This window comes from Mauremys mutica, chromosome 3 (genome assembly GCF_020497125.1).
Source record: "Mauremys mutica isolate MM-2020 ecotype Southern chromosome 3, ASM2049712v1, whole genome shotgun sequence".
NCBI lineage: Eukaryota > Metazoa > Chordata > Testudines > Geoemydidae > Mauremys > Mauremys mutica.
Genome location: NC_059074.1, coordinates 86,066,736 through 86,088,321, shown reverse-complemented (window position 1 = coordinate 86,088,321; position 21,586 = coordinate 86,066,736). Strand labels below are relative to the sequence as shown.

Genomic DNA, 21,586 nt, shown 5'->3' with positions numbered 1-21,586 from the left:
CCATTTGTTAAACCATATTATATGTCATCAAAAAGTAGGGAGGTTTAAATACTTCATAACCCATTAAGAGCTTTTATCTTAACCAAATGTCCCTGTTCTAGTATGGAATCTGTTTCTGTTTTAGCAAAGAGTTTTCTTTTGCTTTCTGGCTCTGAAATGTTCACCAAAGGAGCCAAAGAGTTCACAGAGTGCTGCATATTTCAGTGAGAGCAAAAGCCATCATGCCATTGAGATCCCTATAAATTTCTTTCAGCTGTTGTCAGCTGCACTTGTTTGCAGAAATGTGGCACCCTAACCAGCCTACATTCACACTAGTGCTAACAGTTGCTTACTGTGTCTTTCCACTTATTTGAGAGCGGTATGAGAGATCAGCTTACAGGGAGAGCCTCTTTTTTTCTGTCTGAGCTCTTAAAGAAACTATGAAAAGTACCGATGCAGAAAGTTGCTGATTTGAGCGGTAAGTGCGCAGTCCAGTATACAGGATCCTCTCCCTCCAGCCTATCCCATATGTGAAGTGTGAGAGGTGTGCTTGAGTAAAGGCAGTAGGATCCAGCCCATAAAATAGCTTGGGGAAAAAATGCACAGTAGAAAAAAATATGATCTCCTTTTTGTTTCACGACCACTTTTTTCTCTCTTTGGAAAGCCCCCAGAGTATATTTTGACATGACTAACTATTTGTTTTAGTAGGCAACGTTGCTGGACAACATTTTCTGAGCTTAGAATTCATAGGAAATCCTTGGATGTCCTGTTTCCTTTCTGGGTTACATCTCCTAGAAGAGCTTAGCTCTTTTAATATATTAGAAATCCCTGGAAGCCCCACGTGCCCTCGTTTTATTTACATTGTGGATAATCTTCATTTTTTATAGGATAATAAAAAGTGATTAAAGTTAGGATGGGAAAAGTTTGGACTCAGAGAGAGTACAGATTGTTTGGACTGATGAAGACAGGCAAGTGTTTTAAGTTGGGGAAAGAGAATGGTCTTGTGGTTAGGATACATGCCTGAGAGTCAGGAGACCTGAGTTCTGTGTGTCCAGCACAAACTTATTGTGTGCAAGTTGCCTACCCTTTCTATGCCGCAGCTTCCTCTCCTGTGCCATACTTAAGTCATTTAGGGCTATGTATAGATCGTGCCTTAAAGCGGAGCCCTGAGCAAGAGAAGATGCATGAACTGCACTGTCCCAGGATCACTCCAGATAGCACTGTGCTGAAGGTTTCTAGATAGATCTTGTATAAAGGGTTTCCTAGTTTTGCTAATGCTTCTATAGCCTGCTCTAATGTAAATTTTGGCTGAGCTTGGCAACCGTATATAACAGGGGTGGCCAAACTTACTGACCCTCTTAGCCATATATGATAATCTTCACAAGTTCGAGAGCCACAAGACGCGCACAACCTTTACACATGCATTTTAAAAAATATTAACATCCTACTTACTGTATCATGGCTAATTACTGCTAGAGCTAGAGGCCTTGTGGGTCTCCATCCTAGTCCTAAGTCTTTGAAAAACTGGGTGATATGTTGTCAACCTGGTACGGAGATGCTCAGTCAGATGTTGATTTGTAAGGACTGCACAATTTTTCGATTTTTATGAACTTCATCACAGAGTACAGCGATTCACGGCAGTATCTTGTGCCAAAAATTGAAATGAGTCACACACTAGTATTCTTGAGTTGAAGATACTTAGTTCCTGGAACTTGCTTCCAGAACTCAATTGTAGACTGTGATTCATGCATCGTCTTTAGAGCCTGGAGTTCCAGTAATTCCTTTTCTACAGTAGATGTTTCTGTAATCATGGTTTTGGGAATCGGACAGCCATCATTGATCACATCAACCGTGAATGGGTTTATAAGAAAGGCGAAGCAGGATCTCAGCTTCTGCAAGTCTTCAAACCTGGCCTGAAAATAATCAAGCAGTCCTTCTAATTTACCTCTATATTCCTCAAGTTTGTGATCTTCTGTGATTTCAGGGAATGTGTTTAACCTACTCTTGAGATGGGGAAAGTGATTGAAGCCTCTTGACGCTATGTCTCTTTGCAGAAGCTTTAACTTATTCTGGACTTGAAGACTGTCTGAGTAAGGTCAGAAATAATCTTATCCTTCCTTTGGAGTGCCAAGTTGAGAGTTTGCAGATGGTCCATAATATCAGTGAAAAACATCAGATCCTGCATCCATTGCTCATCTTTCAGTTGTGGATAGGGCTTTTCCTTTTCTTCAAGAGAAGGACTGATAGGTTCCAACAGTTCCACAAATCTACTTAAGACATTGCTGGTTGATACCTCACAATACAGTAGAAAGAGACGTTGTTAGATTTGTCTTCAAGATCCAGCTCTTCTATGAAATTTTTGAACTGTTGATGAGTCTTCCCATTTGAGCAGATGAAATTGAGTTTCTAAGACTATTTTCATAACATTTTCGTACTTGAAGTGTCTGCCAGTGAGATGTTCATGATGGATGATGCAACGAACAGGGAGAAACTCCAGAAATTTGGGATCAGTTTTCAGGAGGCCTACTTTTTTTCCCACCATTGCAGGTGCTCCATCCGTTGCAACACTGGGCAGTTTATCCAGTGGTACATCAGCATTTGTCAATGCTTTGTCAAGTGCATTCTTTATGTCAACATCGTGGGTTGTTTCTTTTAGTGCCACTTAGTTCAATATTTCTTCTTTCACAATTACAACTGATGAAACATAGCAAACAAATATCACTAGTTTGATTTATCTTGAATATCTGTGGATTCATCGACAACTAGGCTGAATGCTAGAGAATTCTTTACATCATTTTGCATGTAGCTTGCAACATCTGCACTGATCTGGGAGATCCAACTCTCCGTAATGTGGCGTGAAATTGGAATTTGCTGTATTAGTTGTTAAGGTTTTGTATTACTTGGATCTAAAATTGCAACCACTTCTGCAATATTTTTCTTAACAAATTCTCCATCACAATACAGATGTTTCTCAAGAGCGATATTCCATGCCATAACAAAACTAGCTTCAGTCGTTGTGTCAGCTTCCTTACTGAACGCAGAAAGTAGTGTCTGTTGACTGTTGAGGTGTAATTTTAATATGGTTAGCTTGTTTTTCCTTAATTCTGATCCAGGAGGGTACTTAGATGAAAAGTTATTGTGAGTCATTTCATAGTAACATTTCAAGTGGCTTGCTTTGTAGAGAGAGCGCGATGCATTGCAGATAAGGCACCGGGGTTTGCCAATTTTACTAGTGAATGCAAAATCTTCCTCCCATTCTGGCTGAAAACTTTGGTTTTCTTCTTCATACTTGCATTTCTTACAGTTTGAAGATGCCATTGTTATCCACAAAATTAACGTCGGGTTAACACTTAAATCTAAAACTATTCAAATGCAACTTACAAACAGTAAACACAGCCTGTAGTGTGCAGCATGCAGAGAGATCACAGCACTGGAGGGCTGCACAGCAATACAGTAATGCAATTTCCTGTTATAATGAGCATATGCAGCTGAAGCCGGAGCCTAGGCACCACCTGCAGGGCTGAAACCCTGAGCATCAGCGCCCCACCTCCACAGAGCTGAAGCAGTGAGCTCTGGCTCACCCCGCTGCAGGGTGAAACCCTGAACCTTCACACCACCCCCACCCCATCCCTCCAGTGGAGCTGAAGCTGCAAGCACCAGTTCAAATCCCCGCCCCCCACGGTGAAACCTCAAGCTCTGAGAGACACAGTTGACCTGTCAAAGAGCCACATGCTGCTCGCGAGCCGCCATTTGGCCATGCCTGGTATAGACTCAGGTTCACTCAGTTCCAATTACCCTGGTTTCTAGTACAATTTGAGTAACCAGTATGAACCTAGGGACTTAGAAACAGGTTTAAAATCCCTTCATAATCTAACACTTTTGCCTGGAATCTGATTTAAATTTAATTTAATCATGGTTTCTTAACTCAGTTTTGAGCACTAATATGGTGGGGGCCATAATAGCACAAAGAAGTTATGCTGCCTTTGCATGTTTCCCATGACCTATCAGTCTAATCCTCTTAAGGGCATGCATCTGGGGACTGCTCTGTTTATCTAGACGGCTACTGCCTCTGTGGTGATTTTGACACACAGGAGTGGAAAAGGGGAGGGTGTCAGATTGTCAGTTCCTTTTGGAGAAAGGAAGTGCTGGGCCATGTGAAATCCGAAGATTAAAGTTTAAAATAAAGTAGCTTAGGTCACACTCTCCTCTCCACTTTTCTCTGGGAGCTAATTTTGTTTGGGGTTGTTGTTTTTTTTTGCAGGGGCTGGGGGGATTATTTCTTTGCCCTGTCCCCAAAAAGTGTTACATTTAGATCCATGTAAATATTTTGAAAGGAAACAGATGGGGACGATCTAAGCCCCAGTGGTTTAGCATGTGGGATTCTTGGTCCCGATGAATCTTTCTCAGCTGGCGGTAACAATTTGTTGACCAAAAAGTTTATTTTTATTTTGGATGTAAGCAGAGAGGCCTGACTGCTCATGATTTATGAAAGGTAAATAGCAAGTGGTTAGGTCCATGCATCCACCATTTCTCAGCAATCATCAGGAAGGAAACAGATGGTCACACCCGGTGTGATTTAAAGAGTGTGACTAGAAACTATGTACTGCCATTGAATATATGGAAAAGATCATTTGGCTTCTAGTGAACATTTGGCTTCTCTTGTCTTGCTTTGTTGTTAAAAAAAAAAATCTTGCCTTTTCTAGTACATAAGTGAATAATCAAAGGAAAGAAATTGTATATTAAAATGACACTCATTTGAAAGGCTATTGCCTCCTCTTTGCTAGTTGCCATTGTATCACTTTCCTCCGGGTCACAGTCTAATTTTTCTGCATAGTTGTCTTAAATGGCACTGCTTGTGTCAGCCTTGTAAGGCAAGCTTCAGAGTTAATTGTCTCCCTACTGCTTCCTTCTCTCCTGCAGACCAGTGAGTCAGAGTCCTTGCATCACTTCCTACCCAAGACTTCCCATAGGGCATGGTTCCCATTGAACTTTGAACTAGATGAGTGATGTAGAGCCTTAGCCAGGCACATGGCATGACTGCTTGGGAAAGCTGCTGGGAAGGAGTGGTTCCTATTATAAGCAGGAGCAGCTGAAACAAATTTAAAATGTCCTTTGTAAAATGGGATTTATTTTCCAGTCCATGTGTCTATTGCATATATTGGCAGCACTTGTGGTAATGCTACTCCAACACTGATGAAACAATAAGGATTTTTCTGATGCCTTCCAGACCACCTAGAGCTATTTTTGTAGCTCGCGTATGTCTGTTTGTGAACTCTCAGATACATTTTTGTACAATACTCTGGTGTATCTAGTCTGATTTTTCTTGAAATGGGAGTTTTCTTTGTGCTCTGTCAGTCCTTTGTAGAGAACTGGCACCTGGTTCTCCAGCTAACCAGACTACGGTGTTTGCAATTGACTGTACCACAGTACAGAACATCCAAGGTTTGGATCCTGTTCTTCATCTCTCATGTCCAGGGCCAGCAGTGGCATGGAAGGAAAGGAGAAATGACTCATTTTTCTCAACAGCAAACCCTGACTGTTTGAGGAAAAAAACAATGACGGGTTTCAAAGGAAACCCCATCCAATTGTCCTCAACTGACAGGAGAGTGACCAGTTCAGGAGGCTGTGGGGTTCAGAGTAGGGGAGTAGAGTTAGAGCTCTGTTAAGAACTTGGAGTTCCCCCGTGACCCATTTTCCCAGGTGAGATGGGGTAAGGACCTTGTTCTCGTTTTTAATGTTTTACCAGGCTCATAATTTTATATTAGTTGTCTCAGCAAACAAGATTTAATAGTACATTTTTGGCTCAGGTCCTCCCACACAGCATTTGTCACTCAAAGTCGTCTACCAAAACTGACTTGTTTCCTGTTACGTGCTTGCTTCAGCATTTTTTATCTCTGTGGCTTTCCCTTTCCAGCCCCAAATGCTACTTAACATTGAACTAAAATCTCTAATAGTTGACCTAATAGTTTCCATGGTTTATCGTTTTAGCTTCTTTAAAAAAAAAAAAAGTATACCCTCAGAGTTTTGTTTCTCAAGAAAAGTAGAGTCCTCTGCCAAGCCCAGTGCTTGTCGTTGGTGACATGTAGAAACAAGTTTGTTTCAGCATAGGGTGCAGTGATACAGCAGCAGGTTTGGGACAGTGGGAACACAGTTTCAATTTTCGGATTTTTTTGTTTGTTTTTTCTTATGGTTTTAAATTTAAAAATACAAAACAAAGCTTTGAGGGATTTCCTCAGCATGAGAAAATACATTCTGGGAGTTCCACCCAGCTCCTCCCCATACTCCTGTCATGAAAAGCAGCTTGGGGGAAAAGAAGAATTAAATTGGGCTTACTGTCCTTCTGATCCTGACGAAGTCTAGTTTGGATATGTCCTGTTCTCCCTCATCCTGCCCAGACATCCAGGGAGTTTAGTAACAGGCCTGCAGGGCTGTCCTTAGGCATACCCAGCATACGCAGCTGTGTAGGGCATCATGAAATTTGGGGCACCAAATTGCCCCAAATTTCATGGTGCCCTAGGCATCCGCGTACTGCATACGCAGCAGCACCAGCCCTGGCTACCAGCTCTATCCCTTAGCCGTCCCCCCAGCCCCCCTGCAAGGGGCATGGCTGTCCCGGGGGGGGGGAGACAACTCCCTCTACCCTGCCTCTTACCCTTCCCCCCTACTCTGCCCCCAGCTCGCCCCCATTCCACCTCTTCCCCCAGTGACCCCGCACTCACTGGCAGTGGCGGGAAGTGGAGCAACCCGACCCCAGCCTGCTCCGCTTCCCTTGCCCCGGCCCCAGCCACGTCGCTCGGATTGGGGAAAAGACCGCTCCGGCAGGAAGCTGGGGCTGGGGTGAGGAAAGCGCAGCGGGCTGCTCCCAGCCCCACACTAATCCCCTGGGCCACTCTGGGCCTGTGGGGCCCCCAAAAGTGGCCCCCCACAGCTCCTGCCTCTCAGACTCTGTGGGAGGGAGGCGTAGGGCACCCAAATGGCTAGGGCTGGCCCTGCAGGCTTGTGACTCTTATTAATACCCTTTTTTAGTAGAGTCACTGGCCTAAGAATCCATGTGTCTGATGGACTTTATTTCCCTGCACTGACTCCAGTGAGCTAGCTGTTTGTCTGAAGGCTATGATGTAAGCAGCACAGCCAGACAAGAATTGCTGCTCTCACACAGAATTAATTCAGAAACTGTTTGATAAGTGGAGATAAAAGCAATCAATTCAGACTTGATTTCTGGGTAAGGACAGGCTGTGCTGACCTAATATATTTAGATAGTGATTGGTTTTTCAGTCACGTTACAGATCTGTTAGCTTTTAATAAACACAGTACTTACAGTTCCAGCAGAAACCACTGAGGCAGACCCCCCTCTGATATAAATCTGCATAGTTCCATTCACACCAGTGGAAATAAACCAAATTATGCCAGATGAGGATCTGGCCCATGAGACTTCTTAGCACATTTGTCAGTAATATATATTTTATCTGACGTTGTTTGTTCACAGCATGAATGTGGCTAGTTTAATGTACTGTCTTAGCCCTGCCTGTGACTTTAAATAATGTATTGCAATCTGTGGGCTCAGTTGCAGTTTGTAGATCAAAAGCTGTGCCAGGGTGGCATCTGAACTGTAGAGTCTTGAGGCATTGTACCCATGTGAGGCATAGGCAGGCATTGGGAGGAGTGCATTTAGCAGTGGCAGTTAAGTCTGCTTTTCACTGTAAAAGGGAGGCCAGGCCTTGGCCAGCACTGCTGATCAACCACCCCATTGCTCTCAGAAGGCTTGTCTACACTACACCATTTTGGTGTTGCAACCCCTTAGCCGCCTATAAAAACACATTATCCACCTACGGCTTCTTACAAAGGTGATGTACAGCAAACACTTCACACCATCACTGTGATTGCAGGCTAGACATTGTCGTACACTGCAACATGGCCCTCTACACTACTGCAGTGCACCCATATTTGAAAATGTTGGCCTGTGTCTTTAAGTTTGGCAAGACTTACCTAAGCAACTCAACCTGTGTTCCATTTGCTTCAGCAATATGTATTAATTTGTAAATAATTCAGCTCTTGAGTTTAAAATTATTCCTACAATATATTTAAATAATGTCTGGCATTTTACCAATTAAGGGGAACTCAAGATTTACTTTGTCTACTTTGTATTCTGAACCCAAGTCATATTGCTTAGAACAGGAGAAAATTCAAGGCACTGATCACTGAATGAGATAACAAAACAGTATTAGCAAATTACTGTAAGCAGTGCAGTAAATTAACTACCTAGAAGTCATTTGTCAAAGTTGTGATTTTCATTAATCTTTTTAAAGCTAAACAACTTCTATGAGCAAACGCTAACAATTCTCACTAATTCAATATGTTTCACAATTTGAGGATGTTTGCCACTAGGAATCAGAAGAAGGTAAATGCCACTTAATTATTACTGTAAGATTTTTTTAAAAGAACACTTCACCATTTTTGTAGAAAAATGTTTTAATGATTGGAAAAGCAAAAATATCAATGTTTAAAGACCCATTATTTTACTCACTGATAAAGGGAAAAATCAACCTTGCTGCCACCGTTGGCTCCTACATGCTATGATGATGGATGAACACATTAGAACTGCACATCACTACAGACTTTTCAGTTCAGGGAACGTAAAAGGACACTGTTGAGATATAAATCACAGGCCAAAATTCTGCCCTGACATCACATCCAAAGAAACTTCATTTGCAGTATTTTTTTTTTAAATCCTGGCATGTAGTAACATATTAGATTTTTTTTTTAATGTATGGTTTACTGTTTGGTTATATTTTTGCTCCCTTTGGACAGTGAAGCTAGAAAGGTGTTTTTCTAATAAATTTCACTTCTATTGTCATGCATGAGCATGGCGTAGCAATATTTGGGTTGCGAATGCTGCAGGGAAATGTTAATTGAAAACATGCACAAAAGTTTCTATTGGTTTTTAAAATTTCTTTTTTGTGAAACCTCAGTGTTGAGTTTAAATTTTTGACAATGTTTCTCTGAGAGAAACATGCTAACAGGGACTTTGAGAGAGAGAAAGAGCCTCACCTCAGTCCCTGGAAAAATCATGGAGCAGGTCCTCGAGGAAACCATTTTGAAGCACTTGGAGGAGAGGAAGGTGATCAGGAACAGTCAACATGGATTCACCAAGGGCAAGTCATGCCTGACCAACCTGATTGCCTTCTATGATGAGATAACTGGCTCTGTGGATATAGGGAAAGCGGTGGATGTAATATACCTTGACTTTAGCAAAGCTTTTGATACGGTTTCCCACAGTATTCTTGCCAACAAGTTAAAGAGGTATGGATTGGATGAATGGAATATAAAGTGGATAGAAAGCTGGCTAGATTATCGGGCTCAACGGGTAGTGATCAATGGCTCGATATCTAGTTGGCAGCCGGTATCAAGCAGAGTGCCCCAGGGGTCGGTCCTGGGGCTGGTTTTGTTCAACATCTTTATTAATGATCTGGATGATGGGATGGATTGCACCTCAGCAAGTTTGCGGATGACACTAAGCTGGGGGGAGAGGTAGATACGCTGGAGGGTAGGGATTGGGTCCAGAGTGACCTAAACAAATTAGAGGATTGGGCCAAAAGAAATCTGATGAGGTTCAACAAGGACAAGTGCAGAGTCCTGCGCTTAGGACGGAAGAATTCCATGCACCGCTATAGGCTGGGGACCGACTGGCTAAGCAGCAGTTCTGCAGAAAAGAACCTGCAGATTACAGTGGATGAGAAGCTGGATATGAGTCAGCAGTGTGCCCTTGTTGTCAAGAAGACTAACGGCATATTGGGTTGCATTAGTAGGAGCATTGCCAGCAGACCAAGGGAAGTGATTATTCCCCTCTATTCGGGACTGGTGAGGCCACATCTGGAGTATTGCATCCAGTTTTGGGCCCCCCACTACAGAAAGGATGTGGAAAAATTAGAAAGAGTCCATCGGAGGGCAGCAAAAATGATTAAGGGGCTGGGGTACATGACTTACAAGGAGAGGCTGAGGGAGCTGGGCTTATTTAGTCTGCAGAAGAGAAGAGTGAGGGGAGATTTGATAGCAGCCTTCAACTTCAACTACCTGAAGGGGGTTTCCAAAGAGAACTGAGCTCGGCTGTTCTCAGTGGTGGCAGATGACAGAACAAGGAGTAATGGTCTCAAGTTGCAGTGGGGGAGGTCTAGGTTGGATATTAGGAAACACTTTCACTAGGAAGGTGGTGAAGCACTGGAATGGGTTACCTAGGGAGGTGGTGGAATCTCCATCCTTAAAGGTTTTTAAGGCCTGGCTTGACAAAGCCCTGGTTGGGATGATTTAGTTGGGGTTGGTCCTGCTTTGAGCAGGGGGTTGTACTAGATGACCTCCTGAGGTCTCTTCAAACCCTAATCTTCTATGATCCCACAAGCCCCTCTTAAGCCTTCCCTTCCTTTCACAAATTCTACCCACCCTACTTCCTGTGAATCACACGACAGCCTTGACCATATTCCACCGAGTTGTTTGCTAATATCTGTATGCAGTACTTTGACTGTTACAGCACCCACAGAAGGAAACCATCATTTGTTACTTCTGTACTGCCCACATCTTGATCATAACTCGTTTGTTTCTTTCGTTAGGTGCAAAGTTCCCCATTAAATGGACTGCGCCAGAAGCAGCATTGTATGGAAGGTTCACAATAAAATCAGACGTATGGTCTTTTGGAATATTACTCACAGAGCTTGTAACAAAAGGGAGAGTGCCATACCCAGGTAAGAAAAGCAGTCGACAATACTAATCTAGGTCTCAGTTGAGGAAGGTTCTTAAGTACATTCATAACTTTACATGAGAGTAGTTCCATTGAATTCAGATGGGATTATACTCACATGCTTGAAGTTGTGCATATGCCTAAATACTTTCCTAATTTGGGGCCCAAATGTATTCACCATTATAAGGGTGGTGTCCAGACAGTAAATCTAACCTACCTTCATTCTGATTTATTTTTATTAATATCAATTAAATTGATCATTTTTTTTCAGCAAAATAATAAAGACAATGTAAAATACTGTATTTTAGCCCAAATAAGTCACAGCAGCATTTGCATTCAATTTTTTTTAACACCAGTAGATAAGATACAGAATGGATTTATCCATTTATGTATCAGTCTAGTTGTACCAGCTTTGATACCTGACATTGCCAAATCTCTTTTAAAATACTTCTAAATCTCAATCCTGAGTATAAAAACCAATGGAAGTGAAAGAAATTATTCATGTAACATGTAGGTACCAGTCCAGTGTAGGTTCACAAATGGATTAAATTCTCTAGGGAGGAGAAAGTGAGGGCCTGTTATTTTCTTTTTGAAACCCTGCCATGGAGTGATACTTACATTAGAGATGAATGGACGTGCTTGTGCATGTTTTCAGAAGGGGCGGTTTCACTCTAACAGCTTCTACAGCAGGGGTGGGCAAACTTTTTGGCCCAAGGGCCACATCTGGGTGGGGAAATTGCATGCAGGGCCATGAGCGTAGGGCTATGGCTGGGGGTTGGGGTGCGGGAGGGAGTGCAGGGCTGTGGGAGGGGGTGCGGTGTGCAGGAAGGGGTTCAAGGCACAGGGTTGGGGCACAGGAGGGGTGAGGGAAGTATGAGGGGGCTCAGGAGAGGGGTTTGGGGTGCAGGAGGGGGTGGAGTGTGTGGGGGGCTCAGGTCAGGGGGTTGAGGTGCAGTAGGGGTGTGGCAGGGGTTTGGGGTGCAGGAGGACTCAGGGCAAGGGGTTGTGGTGTGGGAGGGGGCTCAGGGCAGGGAGTTGGGCCGGAGCCTGCACCCCACCGCTGCTTACCTAGAGTGGCTCCGGGGTGGCAGCAGCGCGCAGCTCCGCTCCCGGAAGCAGCCAGCATCACGTCTGTGCAGCCCCTGGGGGGGCAGAGGGCTCCGCGCGCTGCCCTTGCCTGCGGGTAGCTCCCCCGAAGCTCCCATTGGCCACGGTTCCCTGTTCCCGGCCAAAGGAAGCTCCGGGGGCGGTGCCTGCAGGCAAGGGCAGTGCACGGAGCCCTCTTACCTCACCCCCTTCCCTAGGGACGTGGTGCCGTCTGCTTCCGGGAGTGGCAAGGGGCCCGCGGCGTCATGGGGGTGGCAATCCTGCGGGCCGGATCCAAAGCCCTGATGGGCCAGATTCAGCCTGCAGGCCATAGTTTGCCCACTCTTGTTCTAAAGGACGGAGATGTTCATGTCAGGGGAAAGGGAATGGTGACAACAGTGCAGTTCATAGAGAATAAATCTCTTCTTTCCTTAACTTTGTGAATACAGTCTGTGAAATGAGAAAACTAGAATGTCTAGACCCTTTGTATTTTTCCTTAAGACTTATCCAAATAGTTAAGCACTGGTAAAGCTTATCACGGCATGGGTTTTGTATGATATAACAGCCTGCTAGTAGGTTATAATTGAAAGGATGCTAAACCAATCTGTGTGATGCTGCAGAGTCAATTTCTGTAATTATCAAAGCAGTCAGAGCCGTATATCAAATAATAGCTTCTGAAGAGAGTGAAGGATACAGTCTAGGGACACTGCTGCTTATAGTCTTGGGGACTGGAAAAAAGAAAACACCCTCACTGGAAATGTGCTACAAGAGATGATAGAATGTCTGTGGATTGTTTGTTTGCCAGGCGTGCACCTACAGGTCTGCCTGCAGAGGTACCATGCCATTGAATACCTGGGGCAAAGGGGTTATTTTATCGTCTTGTTTTGTTTGAGTAAAAGTGGGGAGGCACAACATAGAGCAGAAAAGGGAAGACAGACAGAGGATGGGGGAATATTGTGGATATGAATGGGAAGTATGGCGTTCTCTCTCCCTCAGTCTGCAAATCAAGCACCTCGGTGCTCCATTTTGGGTGTGAAGGAGGAGAAGCTGTGAGCCTCAGACACTGGGATGAAAAGGAGGCAGAGATTAAAGGGATGTCAAGGCTCACAATTAAACCTTACAGCCCAGCCCTAGCAGTCCCTGCCAGTAGTGGGCTGCAATGTTCAGTTCATTTATTGGTGCTCTCTTTAACCCTTTAGAAGACAGGGGCTTGAAGTAAGCAACTTCAACAATATTAGTCGCTATTAGTACATGAGGGGGAAATAAAAACTGCATGGGGGTGTCAGAGAACCAAAGCCAAAATGAATATCAACTTATTTTTAGTTTTACTGTTTTTGCTTTACTCAGATTCCCCTTGAATCTTAATCTTCTCTTTACCACAGTTGAGAAGTAGGAGGCTACAATTCTTTGGCTGTTGTACAGCAGGATTATTGTCTAAAATGTTGCTTATCAGGCAGCACAGCCACACATTCCAATTACACTGAACAAGCACATCTGCCTTGCTTGTCCTGCTTTCTGGTGTTAAAATTGCTATTCGTTTGTTCATACACGGAATGGCAGCATAGGTACATGCTCGACTTGGAGAAGTATCTGCCACAGTGCCATCAAATCCTGTACAGAATTCCATCCGAGTGTGGCCTTTGGAAAATAGCAAAGCTGTGTTTACAAAGGCTAAGGGCCCAATTGTGCAACCACGTCTTACGGCAAATAGTACTAATTACATATCCACAGGCACTCTTCCATGGATTTCAGTAGGACTGTTTGCATCATAAGATACTGTTCATTGTGAGGAAGAGTCAGTCATTTGGCTGTTAGCTCAAAATGTCCAAAGTGGTTCTTGAAAATATTGGCTAATCCCAGGAGAATTATTCCTGCTTTAGGGAAAAAATACATAGGAAATGATAACATAGATCATTTTCTTCCCTCTTGAGGGTTTGAAAGTGTGGTGCTGCCTCTTTCTTGGCCTTTCCAGTGGTTGTCCCCCTTGGGGTGTGGCTAGATAAGTATATTAGCTTGGGCATGTGAGTATAAATTAGCCTGATCCTTCACTCTTACACTGGTTTTACTCTGGTGCAGCCCCACTGACTGCTGTGGAGTTACCCTGGTTTTTATGCTGGTGTAACAGAGTGAAGAATGAGGCCCAGAGATGCGCCAGAGCTGGAACTTTTATCCAGTCCTCCTGTCAACTTTGCTGACTCAGCCTGAGTTTCATCTTCCAAAGACGACAACTGTTTTTGTTTTTGTAAAACTGAAAGTTGGCCTTTTTGATGGGCCTCTTTAAAAATTGCCTCCAAATTTGCACCCTCATTCACACACCCAAAGTTGATAGCTACTCCGTTTTTGTGCTGAATGCTATCAGCACATGAGGATGTCTCTGCCTGTTAGAGGACATTTTCTTAAAATCTCACCCATAGCATAAGTAAGGGTTTCAAATCCATTTGAGGGAATAGTCAGGTTTTCTTAGCTGTTGGCCAAATTTATTCCTATGTTGTACAGAGTTAAATGCAATTTAAATATATTTCTCAAACCCTTTAATAACACACTTGGAAAAAAGATATCATGTGAAGGATTACATCATCATGATGCAATTTACTGTACTTCACCTTTAGCTAACAAATGCTACTTAGTGATTGTGGCATCACATTTTACAGATAAATATACACAATTCCTTGACTAAGAACATTGGCTTTGAAGCATACAGTTGTTTGATCTGGTATTTGCATTTCTCTTGCAGAGGTACTTCAATATATATCAGGAGTAGGCAACCTATGGCACGTGTGCCGAAGGTGGCATGCAAGCTGATTTTCAGTGGCACTCGCACTGCCTAGGTCCTGGCCACCGGTCTGGGAGGCTCTGCATTTTAATTTAATTTTAAATGAAGCTTCTTAAACATTTTTAAAACCTTATTTACTTTACATACAACAATAGTTTAGTTACATATTCTAGACTTATAGAAAGAGACCTTCTAAAAATGTCAAAATGTATTACTGGCACACAAAACCTTAAATTAGAGTGAATAAATGAAGACTCGGCACACCATTTCTGAAAGGTTGCCGACCCCAATATATATTTTTGATATAGTAAACAAGGGTATGAGACACACGCAATCCAGATGTGCTTCACTAGTTTGGTTGTTTTTTGAGCACCTAGAGAAAAAGAAATATTGATGCCAGGGACTCAGAAGCTGGCTTCACAAATGTCTACCACTGGACTTCAACACCCAGTTCAGCCTACAAACCTGCAGCATCTCGAATGAAGCAGAGAGAGATCCTTATTGTTTATGTAGAGTCAGTAATCAGGTGGGTACTGTACAATACCCCAATTAAACTGTTCCTACCCTGATGATTTTAGGGTACGGCTGTGTCTTCACTGCAAAGAAGCTGCTTTTTTACTAACGTGCATTAGCTATCCTGCTGTAAAACCCTAGTAGAGACAAGGCACCGTAGTCTTTACCATTAGGTAGCTAGGTAAGGTCAGCACTTTTCCTCACATCTGTGGTTGACCTCACCTACTGTACCACACAGTAGAACTCAAGCGCCTTGTTTCCACAAGATTTTACAGCAGTGAGTTTATGTGGGTTAGTTATCCCATGGTAGTGAAGGCATAGCCTTAGACGGACATTGTCAAGGTAGGGACAGTTTTACTTTGTGTATTGTACAGTATCAAATGCATTGATGCTAAACACAGTCTAAAAGACGCAAAAGATATTGTGAGAAATTAGCTGTGGGGTTGATTTTGAGGTTTGGTTGTGTTACAGCTATACGTAGAACTCACTTTCTATGGGTAGCTCAGAAGAAACGTATAGTGAAGGAATGTGAAGGCGGAGAGGGTGGCTGTATGGGACAGGGAAATAATTCATGCAGAGGAGGCAGGGTGGCTGTATAATGCAAGAATTGGGAAAGCTTTTACTTAAGGGAGATACCCTTTGGATCAGCATAGTAAGAGCTACATAGGAAGAGAAACCTAAATTAACCTATGGAAAAGATATGACAAATCATGGGTGTCCTGAAATATCCCAGTTTAATTTAGAGTGTGATTATGTGCTGTGCCTTTAAAAGATGCAGCACAAAACTCAGCCCAGGGAAAAGGAGTAGGGGAGTAAACTAGCATAAAGCCATCACTGCATCCTCCTGATTTAGGGCTAAAGAGGCTGCTGCTGAAATTTAGACAGCTCAAGGGGGCTAAGTTACAGAAACCTGTTCCCAGAGTGCTGCCCACAATCTCTGTAGCATGCGTGCCCCTCCCCCTCAATCCTGCCTTCTGCTCTAGGGCTGACAAGGGAGTCCTCGGAAGACAGCCTCCAGCACTCTTCCTCCGTTTGGGCACGTCTTCACTGGCAACATTAAAGCACTGCTGCAGCAGCACTTTAACGTAGCTTCTGTAGTCGCAGCAGAGTGCTGGGAGACAGCTCTCCCAGCACTCTTAAAAAAAAAAAAAAAAAACCACCTCCACGAGGGGCGTAGCTACCAGTGCTGGGAGCACGGCTACCAGCGCTGGTGCACTGTCTACACTGGCACTTCGCAGCGCTGAAACTTGCAGTACTCAGGGCGGAGTTTTTTCACACTCCTGAGCAAGAAAGTTGCAGCGCTGTAAAGTGCCAGTGTAGACAAGCCCTTTGTTTGCTAGCAGGACTTCTCTACAGGCCAGAACTGAGCTTTTAAATCCCATTTATGACACTCCGCTCCTTTCCCACAAAATAAAGGAGAGTGATTGGGAGTGAGAGACCTGTGTCCGGGCTTTCCTAGGTAAACCAGATGGGAGAAAGAACAGGAGTACTTGTGGCACCTTAAAGACTAACAAATTTATTTTAGCATGAGCTTTTGTGAGCTGCAGCTCACTTCTTCTCTGTTTCTGATCTGTATAGCTTTGGGCAGCAGATTTGTATAGCTTCCCAGCAGCTTTAGTGATTCACATGCAAATCTCTTAATAACCTGAGACAGGAAAGAGATGTGTGGTCTTAAAATGGCAACATCCTTCACCAATAATGCAGTGTGTTTTCTCACTCCTATGGTGGAATCAGGAGCTAATAGAAAAGTTGCCTTTTAGAACGTAAGTGCAAATATTTTCGCTGGCCCAAATGCTAGTTCTAGAAAAAGTTTGAATGCGGCTGAAATCCAGGACAGTGAAATTTCTGCTGCCTAAAATAGGATGTTATTGAGCAGTTTATTTCCCAGACATACATTTTGTAAGAGAAAACTTGTAAAGGGTTTAGAAACCTACAAATACAACTGACTGTATGTGTTTGTTTAAGTAAATTAAAAGGTTGGATTTTTTTACATGAGAAGTGAACTGTACAAACCATTTAAATATTCTGCTTTGTTAGAAATGGAAATACAACAGCCTTGTGCTAATGTAGAAGAAACAGTGAAACTGCCCTATCTAGATTCATTTATCCTATTAAAAAGTCTGTAGGAAAGTAAACAAACAGCATAAGAAGTACAAAATAAACATAATGATTTAAGTGATTCCAATAAATCAAGTATCTGCCTAGTAATACAGATGGGTTCAAAGATGATTTTTTTTTATCTTGGCACTGTCCCTTTTAAATTGATAGCTCATTTCATTTGAAACACAGTAAAGTTGATTGGATAAGTATGGATTCTGTAGCTATTGGCGGAGATATGAATTTCCGAAATGAATGCCAGGGGTAGCTTGAATGAGTCTCAGACTTTGCGAGAAGAATTCTTCTGGCTAACACTAGGATGACTAGCAATAGCCAGATTCATTATTTTATAGCTGGATTTTCTGGGGTGGAGGCAGAATGTCAATATGTTTCCAGTTAGCACAGTACATGGAATTTGTTAATCGTTCCCACGTGTTTAAAAAAAGGGAGAGTGGGAGGTTGAGAACTGTTTCTCCTTTCCCTCCCTCACTCTCTCCTTAGTCTTTTCCTTACAGCATATAGTCTGCTATCAAGTTTCCCCATGTACTGGCCTGCATGAAATAATACACTGGATAAAAATACTGAACTAATATCCCAGAATAGCAAAATGCTAATTAATTAACATTTGGGAGGAAAGTTAGTGGTGGTGATGCTCCTGCTATCTGTGTTGTACTTGCCTGGCATGTGAAGGGACCCAGCCAACATAAAAATTCTAGAATGTAAACAAAATATTTTTTCACCTATGTCTGGCACCTTCTTTATTCAAGGCTGAAAGAATTATAATTTAGCCTGTGAGGGACAAGAAGCACTGAAGAGATTTTTACAGTAAAATGTGAGGTGACTTGACCCAGCTGATTCAAAGATGAGAGTTTGAAAAATTAGAGGAGCTTGTCATCCAGCTTCTGTATTTCCCAGGGCATACCACCTTTTATGTGCCTGTCTCATCAGTTGTAATCTCTTTGGGGCAAGAGCTGCCTTTATGCTTTTGTGTATTATGTACATTGTACGTTGGTGGCATGAAACAAATACTTACGGATATTTTGTTTGCATGACAGATTTTCACTGCTCTGATGGTGTGTCTCAAAAACAGTGAGACCTAGAAACTTCACCTTTGGTTTCTGGTGAAGGGCTTGCAGAGCACTGGGGTTTTTGCCATTTTCAAAAACTGGTGGGATGTATTTTGGAAGTTGCATGTTGACAAATGAGGCCCATCTGGATGTCCATTTGGTATGTGGCAGACTTGTAAGATATGCTAAAGGTCTGGCTGGCCTAGTGTGTTTAGAGTCTGAGATGCCTACAGAGTTTCTCAGCAGGACCCACGGGGTTAAGGATACCAAGTCTGCAGGTATGGCTTGGCAGAAAACTTGTTACAGTACTAGCACGCCGGAATCCAAGCTGCCATTTAAGGTGTAATTAATGTATATATTTTCTGGTAAATACTTCTATATGGCAGAGATACTGGATTTTTTCCTTTAAATTATTAAAAAAACAAGAAAAGAATCAAAGAATTTAGTTAAGCTGAAGTGAAGGGTGCTAATATGTTTTAGCTAGTTAGGATGAATGATCTGTTGTTGGGGAGAAAAAATGGAAAGCCAAGGCACAGATAAGGAAGGCAGATGTCTGGCAGTGGAACACATAGTGGGGAGTATATCTCATAGCTCGAGGAGCGGGATCATGGAGGAGCTGTCTCTCTACAGGGAGAGTTGTTCTCCTTGCGAGCAGGGTTGTTTTTTATATTTTACCCATCTCCTCCATCAGAACAAACTTGTTCTCTTTTTGGATAGGAAGTAATAGAAGGAACATTGCTGTGTGTTCGAAACTACACTGGCACTAACCCATACCCTTAAAACTGCACTCCCATATGTAATCATTACAGTTTTCCGTCAAAGCAAATTCTGCAGTTAATATCAAGTAGCACAGGATGAACAAAGTCAGATGCAGAACAAGAGACTATAAGTCACCAATAACAAACTTCTGTACAAATAGTAGAGATGCTGTCAGTGATATCTGATAGTCTAAAAGCAGTGTTGTTTGTATTCTTATTGAATTCTGCCCATATCATTCCCAGCAAGTACTAAAATATTTTTTTAAAATTCATGCTCAAATTGAGCCTTTATAAAAGTCAATTTTCTTATTTTTAAAAACTTCTTAGGATTCTGGTTAGGGGAAAAAAAAGCTCTGCATACCAAAAGGCTGTAATAACTCTAAACAAACCTTTTCACAGACAATTGCACAACTATCTATTGACACATCACCACAGTCTGCCCTTTGTTACACTCATGACAATTCATTTGAAGTCAATGCAGTGGATATAGGGGTATTCCTGAGAGCAGCGTTTTACTGATCTGTGGTTTAGATGAGTTCATTGCTTAGGAAGAAAATGGATCCACTTTATACTGGAGTAGTTATAAAGCTGGAACTGTTTGTTTTTGTTGTTTTATTTTACAAAAAGGACTGAATAAGCTTGAGAAAAATGTATGTATTATACATGGAGAAGTCTGTGTATTTTAACAGAGACTATTTCACATTGCCTCTTTGTAGGTATGAATAACCGTGAAGTCTTGGAACAGGTAGAACGTGGTTATAGGATGCCATGTCCTCAGGACTGTCCCAGCTCCCTGCATGAGCTTATGATCCACTGCTGGAAAAAAGATCCAGAAGAACGTCCAACTTTTGAATATTTACAGGGTTTCCTTGAAGACTACTTTACTGCAACAGAACCCCAGTACCAACCTGGTGACAACCTGTAAATTCCTGGTCTACACAGACTGTCATTATCAGGTGTCCTCCCCCGCCCCCATTAGCTTCCAACTCAGTGACCGGCTTCGCCAAAGTGCAGCATCTTCCAGCACCAGAATGCACATGAGTCTGAAGTTGAGAACTTCTACAGAACTTGTCCATGACCACTTGTCCTAATAATCTGAATGTCCTCTATGACAAGGAGAAAAACACTTGTTTTTTCTTAATCAGAGACTCAGAAACTGCATTGTATTGATGTTATGTAAACTGCAAAACCTCTGTTCAGTGTAAATAGTAACTTAGTGCCAATAACTGATCCTAGTGCTTTCCTTTTTAAAAAATGCGAAACCTATGTGATTTTAACTGGTCTCCTCCCAATTCAATTCAAAGTATTATTTTCCAAAAGTGGCCTCTTTGTCTAAAATATTTTTTTTTCATGTTTTAACAAAAAAGAATCAGGACAGGTGTTTGTTTTTTGCTTTTTTTATATATAAATATATATAATATAATATATATACATACCTGTACATACAGTATATGGGTTCTGTTGCAGAGGAAACTCATTTCAGATTGAATGAGCCAGGCTGATGCAGTAGTACCCAGAACATGATAACATGTAAACACTGGTAAGATTCTGAAAGCCAGTGATCTAATTTTTGGCATTTGCCAAGCATGAATTTTTTTCAATTGGATTGCACTTTTTGTTTATGACTATGTACCTGTAGATGGTTGTAACTTTGCTCTTTCAGGAATCATGTGCTGTATTTACAGTAATGTTTTCAATCTTTGACAAGCGTGTTATGATTTGTTCTTCAAATTAAAATGAACATACTTAAATTAAGAAAAACCACACCATCACCTTTTGAACTGGAAGATTGAAACTGCAAGTTCTTGTATCAAAACATGTATACTGAAATGTTTCAAAAACTTTTATTTAATAAACATTGTAACCACATTCAAATGATCTTAAAACCATAGCATTTTAGTCATGTCCACCTACTAAACTGTTTATCATGCAACTAGGATTTTCTGTTTTATGTCTAACATTGCCCATTGTAAAATAAGTGTGTTAAATGTCCTGTACTGCTAATGAAATTACTTTCTATATGTCTGCGAGTTCTCCAGTGGAATTACTATGCACTTCTTTACATTTCATGGGAGATGCACAGAACAAAGTATTACTTTTTCAGCTGTCTATTTGTACCAGCCTTGAATGACTTACATTTAACCAAAAACAATTCCTTTCTATTTCTATTGAGTTTTTAATACTGAGTTGCAAATTTTAAAGTCTTAATTACATTTTGTTATGATTTATTTGCAAGTTTACATTTTAAAACTGTTTAACTTTCTTAATTTAGTAATTAAAAGAGAGCATTTTACCTTTGGATATTTGTTCTTTTGTTTAAATCATGGAGAGAAGAAGGGGAAAATACCATTTTGGCATCACCTTTAATAGGGGGTGTACTTGGCCATTTTTTTGTTGGTATCATTGTCCAAACTACAAAGCTAATATGATTCAAAACAGCTGGAGTTCAATGTCAAGGATGGGTGAACATGTAGAGTATTTCACAGTTCTGTGTTCGGAAGAGCTATTTATTCTAGAATAGCTCTCTTGATTTCATCATTAATATTTGGGCATGTAAGTGTCACAGGAAAAGGTTGTTTTATGC

General features: G+C 41.9%; 1 protein-coding gene across 3 annotated transcripts in view; it reads left to right on the top strand.

The window, feature by feature from the left end:
• The window catches only part of FYN (FYN proto-oncogene, Src family tyrosine kinase), a 177,175-nt gene extending 155,880 nt beyond the window's left edge, over positions 1-21,295 (top strand). For all 3 annotated transcript variants that reach the window (XM_045010483.1, XM_045010482.1, XM_045010484.1), the window contains 2 exons: positions 10,581-10,712; positions 19,719-21,295. In XM_045010483.1, the coding sequence (XP_044866418.1) occupies positions 10,581-10,712; positions 19,719-19,927 (341 nt within the window). In that variant the 3' untranslated portion in view covers positions 19,928-21,295. The remainder of the gene's footprint in view (positions 1-10,580; positions 10,713-19,718) is intronic.
• The last annotated feature ends 291 nt before the right edge of the window (positions 21,296-21,586 follow it).